This window comes from Arctopsyche grandis, chromosome 7 (genome assembly GCF_051622035.1).
Source record: "Arctopsyche grandis isolate Sample6627 chromosome 7, ASM5162203v2, whole genome shotgun sequence".
Taxonomy (NCBI): domain Eukaryota; kingdom Metazoa; phylum Arthropoda; class Insecta; order Trichoptera; family Hydropsychidae; genus Arctopsyche; species Arctopsyche grandis.
The window spans coordinates 28,289,207-28,305,255 of NC_135361.1; the positions used below are offsets into that span (position 1 = coordinate 28,289,207).

The 16,049-nt window shown below is 35.6% G+C and overlaps 2 protein-coding genes across 2 annotated transcripts; one reads left to right on the forward strand and one right to left on the reverse strand.

The window, feature by feature from the left end:
- The first annotated feature begins 1,423 nt into the window (after positions 1-1,423).
- LOC143914414 (phosphatidylserine lipase ABHD16A) lies at positions 1,424-3,572 on the forward strand. The gene has a single exon (XM_077434628.1). The coding sequence runs from the start codon at positions 1,516-1,518 to the stop codon at positions 3,004-3,006; it is 1,491 nt and encodes a 496-aa protein (XP_077290754.1). The 5' UTR covers positions 1,424-1,515; the 3' UTR covers positions 3,007-3,572.
- Positions 3,573-6,566: 2,994 nt separating this feature from the next.
- LOC143914186 (uncharacterized) lies at positions 6,567-12,625 on the reverse strand. The gene is made up of 3 exons (XM_077434292.1): positions 12,494-12,625; positions 8,456-9,157; positions 6,567-8,339 (listed from the first exon to the last, which is right to left on the reverse strand). Exons 2-3 carry the CDS (start codon positions 9,047-9,049, stop codon positions 7,578-7,580), a joined length of 1,356 nt encoding a protein of 451 aa, XP_077290418.1. The 5' UTR covers positions 9,050-9,157; positions 12,494-12,625; the 3' UTR covers positions 6,567-7,577.
- Between the last annotated feature and the right edge of the window lie 3,424 nt (positions 12,626-16,049).

The window sequence follows — 16,049 nt, forward strand, 5'->3', positions numbered from 1 at the left end:
ATTCTTTTAAAAATATCAAGTAAAAAAAAGTTTTTTAAAAACATACCTCTTCTATAATTTGTATATAAAATTATTATTTTGAATAAAAACACCGATAATTTTTTTTCTACCGCCATCTATGTTTAAAACTAATAAACAAACGTCAACGGTAAACGTCACCGAGTATCTCGCCGGGCAGATTTGAAAAGCTTCTTAAACGATATTTTATCTCTATCGTAATGGCGGAGGATCCATTTACTTATATTGATGACCAAAATAAGCAATATGGATAAGAGGCGAACTTTTTCCTGAATTGTAATCGTAAGTGAAACGTAAAGGAGGTATGTAAAAATGGTAAGTATGTATGTATGTATGTTGATTTCTAAATTTTTTTTCTACTTTCAATAAAATAAAGTTCGTTTATGTATGAGTTTTGAGTAAAGATGGTGACAACCTGTTGGAGTATATATAAAGTTAAGTATGAAATACAAGTATAATGTATACATAATATCTTCATTACAAATATCAATAATCTTGCAAATGGATGTGTAATGATATTTGACAATCAGCTGGTGTTTTAAGTTATATTCAGACATACGTTTTTTAGCTGTGTTATGCTCGGTAGAAAAGAAAATTGGCCCCATTTCCTGCAAATTTTGGCAACATTTTATGGTTTTTAATTTGATTGTACTTTAAAATCGTAGACATTGATATATTCTCTAGATGTCAACAAGATTTGGGTATTTTATAATTATATTATATTATACTTTATGCGTTTTAATAGACTACAAAATTTGCGATCTATATGAAATAACTCGAGATTCACTTAGTCTTGCATTAGTTTATTGTACTCTATTTAATTACTATACCCCAAGAACCGCAAGCTTTACGTTCTCAAATTGTTCAGACACGTGACAAAATAGTTCTGAGAGACTTATGATGCTTGGTAATGTGGAAATAAAACGAGCAAGAAGGAGATCTACAGCACCTATGTAGGTCTTTCGACAGTTAAATAAAAACGATCAATTTAAATTCTTTTAATGATAATAATTTATTATTTTGACAAAAGTGATGACAATTATTTTCTTTTTAGACCACATTTTCCCTGAATTAAAATTAAAATTAAAACATTCAATCACCGCCACAAAGAATGATTTATAAAGATGCCACGTTAATAATCTCTTTTTGTTGGTTCGGTGATTACTGGTCATAAAGTCATTAAAATCTCTATAACGGAACATCTGGCAGCCGAAAAGTCCATCATACTAACGATAACTATCATATTAACAAGAACTTGAGTGCCAAATTTTGCGTATTCGCAATTTTAATAGCAAAAATTGTCTTTGTGACCACCGCAATGTGACGAATAATCCCTTTTAACAATCCCTAAACAATTACCCTTTTTGTTGTAGAATAAAATATTTTTGTGATTTGATCTGTTACGGCCAAATGACGCTTGCAATTTGACAGCGAAACGTCAGGCTCGTTCATGTTTTCGGTCATCGTCGAATCAATCTAGCTAACAAAAAAACTACAATGATTACCAAAATGAAAGAAATATCCCTGTGCATGTTTGGACCCCGTCTCTACAAAGTCCATCTGGATGGACCTCCGACAAGTTTATACCTTCCTCGGTACACCGAGAGCTGGGGAGATCGAGTCATATATTCTCTGAACCTCATGTGGAAGATCAGCATCTTCACATGCCCATTCGTGAGCTTATACTTCTACAAGAGAGACTACATAGTGATCAGCTCGTTCGTGTCCCTCTTCAAACTGATGGCCAGCGTCGGATTCGTCATGGTAGCTTCCTTATGCATGCGGGGCTACGGCCGGGTGACAAACCCACAGTACAGAGAATTCATCAGAGCCTTGACAGAACCTCAAAACAAGACTCAACTGAGACGATTCGACTTTGACTTCACCGCCTGGCCTGTAGACTTTGACTGCGGAAAGATGGCCCGATCAGACAAACCCAAATTCATCGAACCCAATAAGAGGCAACGGAAACGCTGGAACGACATCGCTATGAATATAATCGGAGGGGTAGCCGTCAGATCTTTCGGACTCAAGCTCATATATCCAGGCTCGACGTCCATATTGTACATGTTCGTCGAGAAGGTTCTGCTAGAAGGACGTATCAAACTAGTAGAAGAATACGGTGGAAAACGGTACAAGATCAAAACAAGAGACAATAACGAAATTGATTCTATGTTTGTAGACAGACGGGGTGTGACTCAGAACGGAAAAACTCTCGTCGTGACGTCTGAAGGCAACGCTGGATTTTACGAGATAGGAGTCATGACGACTCCGATAGAAGCTGGATATTCAGTCCTTGGTTACAACCATCCTGGTTTCGCCAGCAGTACCGGACTGCCGTATCCGCTTGAGGAACAGCACGCAATAGACGCAATAATGCAATTCGCAATAAACGAGCTGAAATTCGTACCCGATAACATCGTCCTATTCGGCTGGAGCATCGGATGCTACTCCATAGCCTGGGCTGCCGTCCAGTACCCGGACGTGAAAGGGATCATTCTAGACGCCACATTCGACGATCTCCTACCTTTGGGTCTGTCTCGCATGCCCCCGTCTTGGAGGCCGATGGTCACCGAAGTGATCAGAGGCTACGTCGATTTGAACATCGCCGACCTGCTGAAGGATTATTCGGGGCCGATTAAACTGATTCGCCGTACTATGGATGAGATCATTTGCATCGACGAGGGCCGGATGTCTACGAATAGGGGGAATGATTTGTTGATTAAGATTTTAGCTCATCGTTATCGCAACCTGTTCGAGGCCGATCAGTACACTTTGTTGAGGCAGTATTTGAGTCTGCAAGGACCGGCTCTGTCCGTCTTCGTGTCGGCTGATCACCCCGGTGATATGGATAAAAACAAGAAGGTTCTCTTCTTGGCCGGGAAGTATTTAACCGACTACAAGTCGACCCATTGCACTCCATTACCTAAAGAATATTTACAAATTCCTCGGGACCTGACTTTAGATGAAGATTTCGTTTTTACATAAGAGACTTTTAACGACAATAAAATATACTTATATTTTTCCAACCGTAAAAAGAATCACTCATAGTGGACTCGTTTCATTTGTGATCAACAATTCATAGTCTATCATGTCCCGTTGCATTTTTTTCTTTTTAATAAAATTTATACACATAATAGGGTTAGTTAAACGTTTTCTGTGATAATTGTTTCGGCGATTCGTCATTAGGTGATACAAAAGTTGACCGAAAATTCTTGTTTCGGTGAGTTTTTGTGTAACCGAGTCCAGCGCTTGGGTGTCCTATTAGCATTTTGCATACTTTGATCGTGCGATTTGTTTTTAACATTGGAACAAACTTGAACGTGCGATGTGAAGGCAATTTGCTGCTGCATTCGGTGCTGTTTACTTTGTAGTAATAATTTATATTATTAATTATTTTAAGTATGGGTGTATTGTTTTGAATTTGTTATACATGTAGCTTCGTATTAATAATTGGTTTATTTGCTTTTAGGGATAAAATTCGGTTATGTATAAAAAAAACATTTAAATGTAACTATTAAATAAATTGTTTTTCTTTTCGAAAGAAAAAAAACTGCTTAAAATTGATTTTTATTTTACATATATTTATGCGTTGCAACCATTGAAGCATAATGTATAGAATAGTCATTCCTAACAAAAGCATCGCTTAAAAGCGAGCCATCGAAGAGAGAGACGGAAAGTCAGAAGAGAGACAAAAGAGTGAGGAAAAAAAATTCGTGAAAGTGATCGTCCCTTACAACAACTGGACAAAACAGCTGACATCTCGGATTACAGGCACACGGATTTTTTGTGGCAACATGTTTAGGGGCTGAGAGCAATTCTATGCATACTACTTCAATGTAGATAAAGTAATAATAACTGTTTTTCAATGAGTGAGGCTGGTCCGAACATCTAGCACGTGCACATACAGATGTTCGGACTTTTGTCGAACTAATACTACCACATAATTTCACTAATAGAGCCAATTGAGATCGACCAAATTTTGCTTCGAAATCACCCGAGTTTATTATCATTTGCCAATAGCCCTTAAATATACTATGTACTTCAACTTTGGTTATTTCACACTATGGTAGTGTGAAAAAGCACATTCATATTTCAATTAAAATAAAGTTTGTGTTTGCATCCTTAAAGATCTGTCTTGAGATAAGCTTTTGCAAACAAAACAAAATGGGCCGCCATACGATGAACGATTATCGGTCATAGCAGGTATAAAAAAAATGCACCACTGAGAAATCAACAAGAAAAAACAAAAATAATCGAATTCCAATGTAATATATTTTAATCAGTCTGGTTACTTCCAGACACCCCAAATGCCGAGCCACTGGACAGGATACGATGATATTTGGCTGATATTAATTTCACCGCTAATTGTTGTTTAAAATACAAAATTGAAAATCAACTAGAATGTAAAATCGAATAAAAAATATAAAAAAGTAGTAAGTACATATGTTAATATTATAGTATCCTACCATAAAAATACTCGGCTAACTATAAACCACACAAACTAGTGACGAGAAAACAAACAAAAATTCACGCGTTCATATATGTATGCCTTAGGGAAAAATTTCGGCGAGTGCGAAAAGTATTTCAGTTGAACTTTCAATGGTGTGTATATGGCGATAGGTGGGGATGGGCGATTGGGACAATAGTATTTCAGTCAAATTTGCTACCTGCGCGTACGAGAGTTTGTGGGGACGGGCGAGAAGTCAAACCAGTTTCTGTGCGGATCGCAGTGGCGAGTTGTCCATAGTGGGTTGCGACAATAGCCAAATTTTCCCGTGTGGGTACCGCTTTCGAGCAACCTTTCCGGGAACCATTTCAAAGAGATCCTACTGCTACAGAGATCCTACTGCAACTGAGAAAAACAGCCGAAATCTCCGTCTGCACGGAGTTTTAGTAGCAACATTTTTGGAAGCTGAGAGCGTTTCTACCCATTCTACTTCAATGTTCGTGATCGATGAATAATCAGTGGAATTACGATATCCTCTAGTTTGTGACTGAAAATCAGACTGGCTATAAATAAATCAATATAAAAATGAATGTTTGTTAGTCAACAATGCAAATCCACAGTTTCAACTTGTGAGTTGCCAAAATTTGGTATAATATCTCATGATACTCAAACTTGGATTGTTGCACAGGTTTTGGAAGGCTTCCACACAAAAACGTCCGGGCAACGCTGTGCATGTGTTTATCTGCTTTAGTAACACTTTCGATTTCCAAGCAATAGTGACTATTAAGTGGTGAGTTGAATGATTAATTTAATTTTAAGTGTTTTCTTAGTTTCGTTCTGCATATTTCAATTACAACTGATTATTTGAAATGATACAACAGTTATGATTGTTTGTGTGTGGACGTTTTCAAAGTAATTGCATTCTTTTACAAAGTGAAAGCAGTTCGTAGGACTTCAAAAATAGACATCATAGTATGTATATATTTATTATACGTATAGTTAATTTTTTTTAAACTTGTAAAATACATATTACATATTAATGAAAAATACAAAGCAAACTCAATGAATGAGAATAATACATGATAAAACATATGACTAAACATGTAGCTTACGACTCGATAATATGTAGTAATACACAATATGGTATATTGTTAATGCATTTATAGTATTTCTATCACTTGGAACGATCGCATTAATTATTTACAACAATAATAATAATAATACATGCTTTTTTTTTCTTTGTGATAGGCACAATTTCGAATTTTTTTTAATTTATAAGTGTGCACAATTAAAAATAAAAAATATATCGACCATTAAGTATGTACAATTTCTTCGATATATTTTGAGTAAAAATAAAATATGATATGTATACGGGATGATAACATTGTGACGAACCAATTGATAGTTTTTTTTATTGTGTAAATCAATTAAAAAAAAGGTTGAATAAAAACGAAGGAATAGAAATTATAGTTTTGCCACTTTTGATTTGATACATGCTAAATGTAACATCTAATTTGTGCACTTTACCAAATTTGAATTTAGTTTATTCTTAACGCTATTTATAAAAATAATGACAGTATTTTCTATATATACATATATATATATATATATATATATATATATATATATATATATATATATATATATATATATATATATATATATATATGTATATATATGTATTATTATATAATAATATTGAACGAGATAATAATGGCACATTTATTACGGCTAAATGTGAACGTCTAAGAAAATTTGAGAATTTTTAGCTGTTTCTCGCAATGGCAGTGAAATACGACAGAAATTATTAATTATACTATTTTTAATAAACTGGAAACATTTATTTTCTTTTTATATACACTACACAGATTCATTATTTATTTTATAACGACTAATTGTACGTTTGCAATTTTTTGCAAGTGTGCAACTGGGACATATGAGTTAATTGTAAAAAAAAAATATATATATATACATACATATACGAACTGTGCAATTCCCTGACAGCCCGGAATTTGGAATTATGAAAGTATTACACCCTAAGCTATTTTCAAGTGTCAAGTTCTCAGGGTTACGGAATTAGCAGTGTTGTTTTTTTATTGTAAAATGTACGTTTAGAACACAAAATATACGATTAAGACAAATATATTAGATATATTCTTAAAAATAAAATAAACGAGTGTAAAGTATAACTTCAAATACTTATTTGATAATAATTAGAGTCCATCCATTGAATGTTTTTGTATTTATCACACAATTTCATGTTCTTATTTTTAATTTTTGACCAAATATTTTAGTTGTTTTTTTTATTTTTCGAAAATAATATATGTACTATTTTGTGAATAGGAAAGGTCAACGGAAATGCTCTCGGATACAAATTACTTTATTTTAAATTACTTTATGGGGATAATTGCGCTTTCCTTATTGGTAATATACATACAAAGATCTATGTAAATATCTGTAACTTTCAAGCTACCCGAAATGAAAAAGTGAACACATTCAGATTTCAGAACAAGCTGCTTTGAAGCTATTAAATAAATTGAAACATTGATAGATGCCGTGAAGCTCTACAGTGCCTTTTGTAAACGAAAATGAGTATGTTTGAAGTCAATGATGTTGACTTATACATTTCAAAACATCTTATGATACAATAGATGTGGATTAAGACATGGAAACAAGATTAAGTTTATAGGATTAAGAAATCTTATAAATGGCATAGTAGTATAAAAGATGTTAAATCTGTAGATTTAACTTCCTAAATGAGTTTTCATTCATTTTTTTTTTACTAAACTTTAAGTCAGTTCTCAAAATTGAAAAATATACAGAATATGTAATATAAAATAGAATAATCAATAAAAAAAAAAATCTGGTCAATAGATCTTCATTGTATGTTGATTTTTTTGTGATAAACTTTTTCTAAGAATTGTCAATAAATATTTTATAATATTTAAAAACTTTTCATGCTTGATGTATAAACTAGTGTTTTCAACTGTTGGAACGGGAAATCGTTTTGTAATGTGTCTCATTATACATAACTCAATGTTCCCTTGCACTGATGTTTGACATTATACTGTTTTAATATATAAATACACAAACAATTGATTATATAGAATTAAAATGGAATTAAGCCTTTAGCTTGTATGGCGTACGAAACAGCCGCATCTAGAAAATCAAAATGTTCTTCAAACTGTTCGCCGTTAGTGTTATTCGGAATGGAAAAGTCGTTCTGTGCGGAATTGCTCATCGAGGTGTTCTCATTGTTGTTTGAACTTCCACTACTCGAATCATTGGATTGCGAGGGTGAGGGTGATTCTTCAGGTTCTTTCTTCGTTTCACTACTGGATACCATGGGTTCGTCAACAGTTGGAGTAGGATTTGCAGTCGATCGAGCAGCGTTTTCAAGAATCCTACGTCGGCGATATGGAAGCAACCCGTAGGGCAAACGATTATCATCGAGCGCACAGTCGCACGATTCTTCGTGAATTGACCAAGGCTGTGGATTAGTCGGATCACTGGTACTCCTTTCGAGAGCATCTGTCAACTCTAATAGTCTACTTCTCTCCTGGTAGCATGGTTCAAATCTGAACGACCTTGGAGGCGAAAATAAATTTTCGTTTGATGTGGATAAGTTTCTGGTCCTTGGCGTTATATTTTCTCTTGTTCGGGCGGTTGCCCGGTTGTTTTGTAGACCGTGAGCTGATATTGCCATCAGTATACCTTCGTTTTCGATGCCGTCGTCCCCGGATAGGTCGTCTAGGAGTCCAGTCACATCGAGACCCAACCGCCGGTTCTCTTCGACGTTTGGAGGCAACGGGGCGACAAACCACGAATCCAAAACCCTGTTTATTGTATTGTCCACGTAACCCTTTGCGATCTGAAAATGACAAAACAATACATAATACATTTCTAGGATATTCAATCTTGAATGAGGTTACTATTTAACATATGTCTTCAAGCTTGAAAGATAAAAATCAAATAGAGAATTTATACCTGTCTGGCCTGCCATCTTCTTAGAGTTTGGTCATCTTCTCTAGGGACCCGTTGTTTTATAGGGTTTGCAGGTTGAATATTAGTATCGACATCACTAGAAGAGTCTGATATTTCTATAGTAATAGGAGATATACTACCATTATTATTGTTACTATTAGGAACATTGTTGTACGAAGGAGTGTACTTGGGATACGTCGTTGAGGCACTTTGATCAGACGAAGTGCTGTTTTCGGTGGCCTTTTTCGCATTTTCTTCGGTCTCAGGCCCGAACAGCAAAGTGTTCAAGCTGCTAAAGTCCTGCTTTAGCAGGTAATCGCCAAGCATCTCCAGATTCTCCTCGACTTTATTATCAAACTTGTTTTCGACCGGGTTTGAATTGTCGGGCTCGGCTGACTCTGTTTTTACACTTGGAACTGCCGTTGTCTCTTCAGGCTGAACTGGATCCTCATCCATCGCTTCGTCTTGGTCTTTCAAGTGATACTTTCCCTTGACCTGCCATGGGAATTTGGCCTTCTTCAACGGACGACTGCTGGATGTGTTGTCATTATGTGAGTGCTTTTTACATGACGATTCGCCTGCGTCATTGTTTTCCATTTTATACGTCGCTCTGGAATCTTCTTTCAATTCAATGGACGCTCTCTGATGTTTGTGGATTAAATTTTTACAAAAATACTGTTTTCGTCAACGCTGGTAGAGCTATGTCTGAAATGTATAATTAAAATATTATTTGTATGTACATATTGGAAACCATTTCTTTTACACTAATTTCTCTACTTGAATCCATTTACAAAAGTGGAACAAAAATAATAACATGATTAATGTCTAAAAATGAACACACAAATTGAGAAGCAAATATTCACTGGTTAAATAGTTAAATACATAGTGTAGCATTATGCCGATCGTGTGTACAAAACATCAGTGACGTACAATTTTCTTTTTATGAAAAACATATTTAAAGAGATATTTGGTTCTGCTAATTTAAACACCCCTTGAAAACCTAACTCCAAATTACGTACATTTATATAATATTTTCATAAATTGAACTATGTAATTCGTGAACAGGATTTTCTGAATATTCAGAGCATGAATTATAGTAAGTAGTATAGTAATTAATCAGTTAAAATATAAATATATTATTGGTTAAAAATATTCAAGTCTAGAGAGCGAAGAAAATCTAGCATCGTTATTGATAAAATATAATCTCGATAACTAATAAGAAGCATAAAAGCCCAATTGCTTTAGGTATGGTATTTTTGTTCCATGTTGTCAAATACTGTCCTCTGAAATTCATCAAATTTTATGCAATGTGCATCCATCTAATTGTATTCAATCTTGTACCAGAATTTCCCCGAGATTATGTTGAGAAAAATAATGAATAATAATACGTTGAGCTCACCCGAGTGACATTATCTAAAAAAATTAACTTGTGGCAAGAAATCACTGATAGATTATGCCAATTTGAAAGCCAGGCAACGTCTCTGAAACGAGATACGACAATTCTCATGCATGGAATTTTGTGCATCCAATTGAAAACGATGAATTATGTGACAATATGTTGAGGTTTTGAGGGTACTTTCCCATTATCTGGAGGCATTTACATATATTAAACGATACAAAACTAAACTATGGTTTCAATAGTTTATTAAATCTATGTAAGTTGCACGAAATGTAATTACAATTCAGATTCCGGAGGCCAAAAATCTTTGAGTACATTAAAAAATGACTCAAATACATTGTCATCAGATGAATTCGGCCAAATACGACTTCAAATCATGACGACTTGTCAATCAGTGTCGTTTATTATGCCATTCAACTGATCCTCACGCCCCGAGTATGGATGCCAATGTGCGGATCAACTAAGTTGACTTTACAAGGTTCAAATCTAGTTTTTTTTTTAATTCTTCAACATTTCTGCACTCCGGTCAGACACTTCGACTAAAAAGCATTCGTGAGTCTCCTGACAATATTCCAAGACGTCATCTACTGTTGAGGAAGGACTCTACCGGCATTATTATTATCTTGTTTTGGTCGCTTGTTAAGATTCTCGGCACAGATTTATCTCATGTAGTTATTCCAGTCTATGGCTATATATATATGGTTATGCCTAATGTGATCAAACTTCCTGTTTTGAACGGGACCGTCCCATTTTTAGGTCACCTATCCCGTTGTCCCGAAGGACAGCTTCCGGACGTCGAAATGTCCCGTTTCAAAAATAAAAGCAACCCACGGTAACAATTTAATGTTAATTACCAAAGTAAATTTTAACCGTTTGCCCGCGGCCGTCTTCTATGGAAGCTTTGGGCGACAAGTCTGTAGCGCGGCTGTCTTCCATACAATTTCTGAACTTTGCACGGGATTTTGAGGCTTATATGCGCCTACTTCAACTGTTTTAAGGTTCAAAATTGGTTGAATATATTACTGAGTTGAATGCCATCAATTCAATTGGATTAAAATGAATATATACCAGTCAAAAATTAGTTTTTTGTGGAACCATACTGAAACCTCGTTTATGTGGCGTCACGACTTCATACAATGATTATTTGACAATTAATCCAAAACTACGAGATATATTATGTATTTTATTGTTTAAAATAATACTTTATGTGTTAATTAACATATCTGGTTACTTGAGTATATATTAAAATCTATATTTAAGGTCAAAAACTCGATTGCCAAATTCGCGAAAAAGGTGCCGCTGCGTACAGGGCTATATTTATTGCGGCGGGCAAAGGGTTAAGAAATCCTGCCAAGAATTTCATTCTTATTTGAAAATCCACACCAAAAATACTTGAACTCAGAAAAATATGGGACCACATAAATTATTTATGCCTTGCACAATTTCATCGACGTTAATTCTTTGACCCAATATAAGAAACGAGCAGCTGTCACTAATGTTTTTAACTTTCTTTCAACAAGACAATTAGAGCTTCATTTCATGTTTTCTTATACACAGCATAATTGCCGGCAAGATTCCTCTTTTTTTTGTAAGAATGCCAAGCATTGAAGTATAATGTATAGAATAGTCATTCCTAACAAAAGTATCGCTTAAAAGCGAGCCATCAAAGAGAGAGATGGAAAGTCAGAAGAGAGACAAAAGAGTGAGGAAAAAAAATTCGTGGAAGTGACCGTCCCTTGACGGGTCCTTTAGAGGCTGAGAGCAATTCTATGAATACTACTTCAATGTAGATAAAGTAATAATTAGTTTTAAAAAAGAATACGGTGTATGGCCCTGTTTTTCAATGAGTGAGGCTGGCGCACATGCACTACAGATGTTCGGACTTTGCCGAACAAATACTACCACACAATTTCACTAGTAGAGCCTATTTCAAAGAGCCGACATCTCCGTTTGGACGGAGATTTTGTGGCAACATTTTTGGAAGCTGAGAGCGCTTCTATACATTATACTTCAATGATGCCAAGGCATCTTTGGTATATGGTAGAGCGAATAAGTTCATGTTCAAATGCGAAAAATAAAAATGCCTCCACATAATGAGAAAGTACCTTTGTTGTGGCACAATGCTATCCCACACACTGACCTATTTTCAAGTGTAATTACTTCTGTATAGTATAATAAATAATTTTAAACAACGAATTGAAATCGTAATTAAATATTATGCAAGCAGGATTTTAATTAGAGTTAATTACACGCACAAAAATGAAATGAAACATGAATTAAAAACTAGCATAGACCGGCTGTGTCTCTAATCTGCCACAAACGTTGACATTCGAAACGAATATAATCAACTTCGCAAATGGAATCGTTCAAATGGCTGTGACACGACAAAATGGATGTCGAGACGTGTGCACGGCAATAAAGGCGCGTCACATATTAGACGATTCGACGATTTTCATTCATTAATGCAAGTGTGAAAAATTGCGCGAAAAACACGTCTCCGCCCATGTAAACAAAAAACCCATTGAAACGTCAATCAATGACAGATGTTAATTAGCGATGGGTCGCGGCCACTGTCTCGCTCTTCGCACCGTTATCATGGCTTTCTAATCGGTCCACGGAGATGTTTAATCGGTCCAGCTTACCATTGTGTCGGGTTTGGACGCTGGATATCCGGGATTTTGTGTCCGGCTGGACGAGAAGCGTCTAGACTAGCTTTCCTCTCTTTGTATCGATTCTGCTGTCAACCTACATGTCCAACTGGTGCGCGACTCTATGGTCTTTTTCTACCCCAGTGTGATGTGTTGTTGAATGAAAGGCTGTTGAATTTATTTCATTTATAATAAGCGACTAATCTTCAACACTGCTGGTTAGATTTGGATATTTGTGATCCAAGTCGATCGTTTCTTATCATAGTTTGTCAATTCATCTGATCTTCATTGTTGAAACGGTTCCTCAAATTGGCAAAAAATTTAATAAGTACATTTATTTATTTATTTTTATTTTTTTTATTTTTTTATTTAATTTACACCAAGAAGGCCTAACAGGTAAACCCAATGCGCCTTCCTGGCCAAAGACAATTATATAAACATATATGTACACCATTCAAATATACACAAATACTTCCACGTATACACAAATACACATTCATACATACATAAATATAAAAATACACATGTAGGAATCTCGTCATCGTCATCGTCATCGAAACATTCGAGAATATTCCGCAACAACAAACCACATTCCTTGCAGAACTCACACACGTAAACAAGCGGAACGAAACCCAGACGACGCACACCTGCAGTCATTATATTAAACTCAAGCGGAACGCCCCTACCAGTCGAGCAGAACCAAAACGGTCGAAACACGCCGCCACCATTAAACTACATCGAGCGGAACGGCGCCAATCATTCCAGAAAATTCTACCCCTCGACAAAAGCAAATTCCTCGCTTACGCATCAACAACCCCACCATCGATCAGGTGATTCCAGAAACACTATAAAAGGAGGTACAACCCAAACAACGCCAGTCGACCCACAGCAGCAAGCGTCGACACACAGCACCAGACCAGTCGACCCACAGCAGCAAGCGTCGACACACAGCACCAGACCAGTCGATCCACAGCAGCAAGCGTCGACACACAGCACCAGACCAGTCGACCCACAGCAGCAAGCGTCGACACACAGCAGCAGACCAGTCGACATCCAGCTCCTGACCTGCCACCACTACACTACGCGGACTTGGAAGATCAACCAGCCGAACGAGCCAGCAACACACTGCCGTATCCAGAGACCTTCCGAACATAGCCGAACGACGAGCCAGCAACACACTGCCGCATCCAGAGACCTTCTGAACATAGCTGAATGCCGAGCCAGCGACACTCTACCATATACAGAGACCGCTGAACGAAATACTTTTGCCCACAAATATAATACATTTGTACAACCATAGGCAAACAATAAAACTTTATAAAACTAGCACAACAGTGTTTCGTTAGGCTGGGATACGGTCAACACTTACCTACCTCGCCTACACACATATATACATATACATACATACACACCTACACATATATATATATATATATATATATATATATATATATATATATATATATATATATATATATATATATATATATATATATATATATATATATATATATATATATATATTCACATATACATATATATCAGTGGCGGCTCGTGAGAATTTATAGAGGGGGGGGCTGCAGAGATTAATCGGGCTTTAGTAGCTCGTTGACCATACCGGAGATCAAATTCAGACAAAAATAGCATGCATATGTACTATACTGGGAGGTCTGCAGCCCTGTAGCACATATGGACGGTAAAAATAGCATGAATATTTACTATTCTGGGAGGGCTGTAGCCCCGCAGCCCATATAGATGAGCCGCCACTGATATATATACATATACACATACACATACAATACATACATCCATATACATACAAACATTATACATGCATATACACATAAACACATAAATCATTACAATTAGTTATTGAGTTCAATTGACTCATATTAAATAGTTCTGACATAAAAATTAATTCATTAGGAACAAAATTCAAACTCCTAGGATTAAAATCACCCAAGATCATGGTTAGGAATAGAGATTTACATAATTATAAAACTAGAAATAGGAATAAATTAATTATAGGCAGAGTAAAAAAAGCAAGAACTGCAGGAGGTGTCTTCCACAGGGGTCTACCTCACGGGCCCGAATGTGAAACGCCCGAAAACGCAAATATCGGAAGGCAAAGATCGAAAATCGAAAGATCTTAAGTCGAAAGATCAAAAAAAAAGGGTGCATGGTAAGCGGTACATACTCACGTACATACTTACTTAATTTGCGCCAGTAGGGTACAACAGGAACAAGAGGAACAGGCTTTTCCTCCCGTATTCTGCGCGCGCACATTAATTTTTGACAAAAATTATATGAATTTTTAGATTAAATAACGGGTTTCCCTAAATTGATTTTTAACAATGGGTTTCTGGAGACCCATGGAAACCATTAGGGTGACATCACTGTATATATCTATTAAAATAATCATAAGTGAAGTATAAAAGAGGTATGTAAAAACAAATATTGACTGGCAGATGTGCCCTTGCTACAAATGTCAAATTATATTATTGAATAATTTTGAAGTTTTTAAACAAGGAAAACACTATATGTAGTTGTTGATGGTTCAAGCGACTTTATTTAAATATACTCTTAAGTTAGGGTTGCCAGATTTATTGATATCCAAACCAGGACATGTAATTTTAACTGTAACCCCCCCCCCATATAACATCTGAAATCGGATAATTGGATAATTTGCTTGTAGGAATCTTTTTTTTATTATTTATATTTTACAAAACATTTTGTCGCTGTGGCCTTTATATAGTATTTCCTTTCTTTTTTTCCCAGTTTATTTAGTTATTGTTATTTTAATATTAGATGAAATTAATTATATCTTATTTGCCAAAGAAGATTGGTAAAAACCTTGATTCAATGGTTTGTTAAAAGTAAAAGAAAACGCTTTATTTTAGGTTAATGTTTAATTTGGTTCCCGAAAAAATGCATTAAATTACACTGAATAGCGGCGCGAAAAGTCCAAATTTTCAGTCACTTAAAAAAAACTTAAGTAATAGAATTCCACAAAAAAGGTTGGCACCCTCAGATAACATACAAATACCTCTTGACGCTTTTTTGTGGAATTCTATTGCGTTAGTTCTCCTTGAGCAACTGTCTCATGAGTGCAACTATTTCGAGTGCATCTTTCCAGTCACTGTTTAATAAAAATTGTAATTAAATTGCTGATGGTGAGAAAAAACATCTGACAAAACCATAGGGGTGGCAGCCCCGTAGTAATTGTCAAACAATTTCTATTGCTAATAGTAATTGCCGGAATATAGGTTGCAATATTTCCTTTTTGTAATTATTTTAGACATTGATTTCCAATATTGTATTACATAATATATTTTAATTTTATTTTATTACAACAAAACATTGTATATTTAATAATTGTCATTTAAAATTTAACAGCATGACGCGCGAGGGTTAAGCACAGCTCTTTGTGCAAGTGTTATTTTGAAAAGAGACATAGCTATCTTCGTCCTGCTTGCACTCGCATGTCGATCGAACAGCGTGCGACTTTACAGCGGCGACGAGTCGGTAACGTCGCACGACTACTTTATCC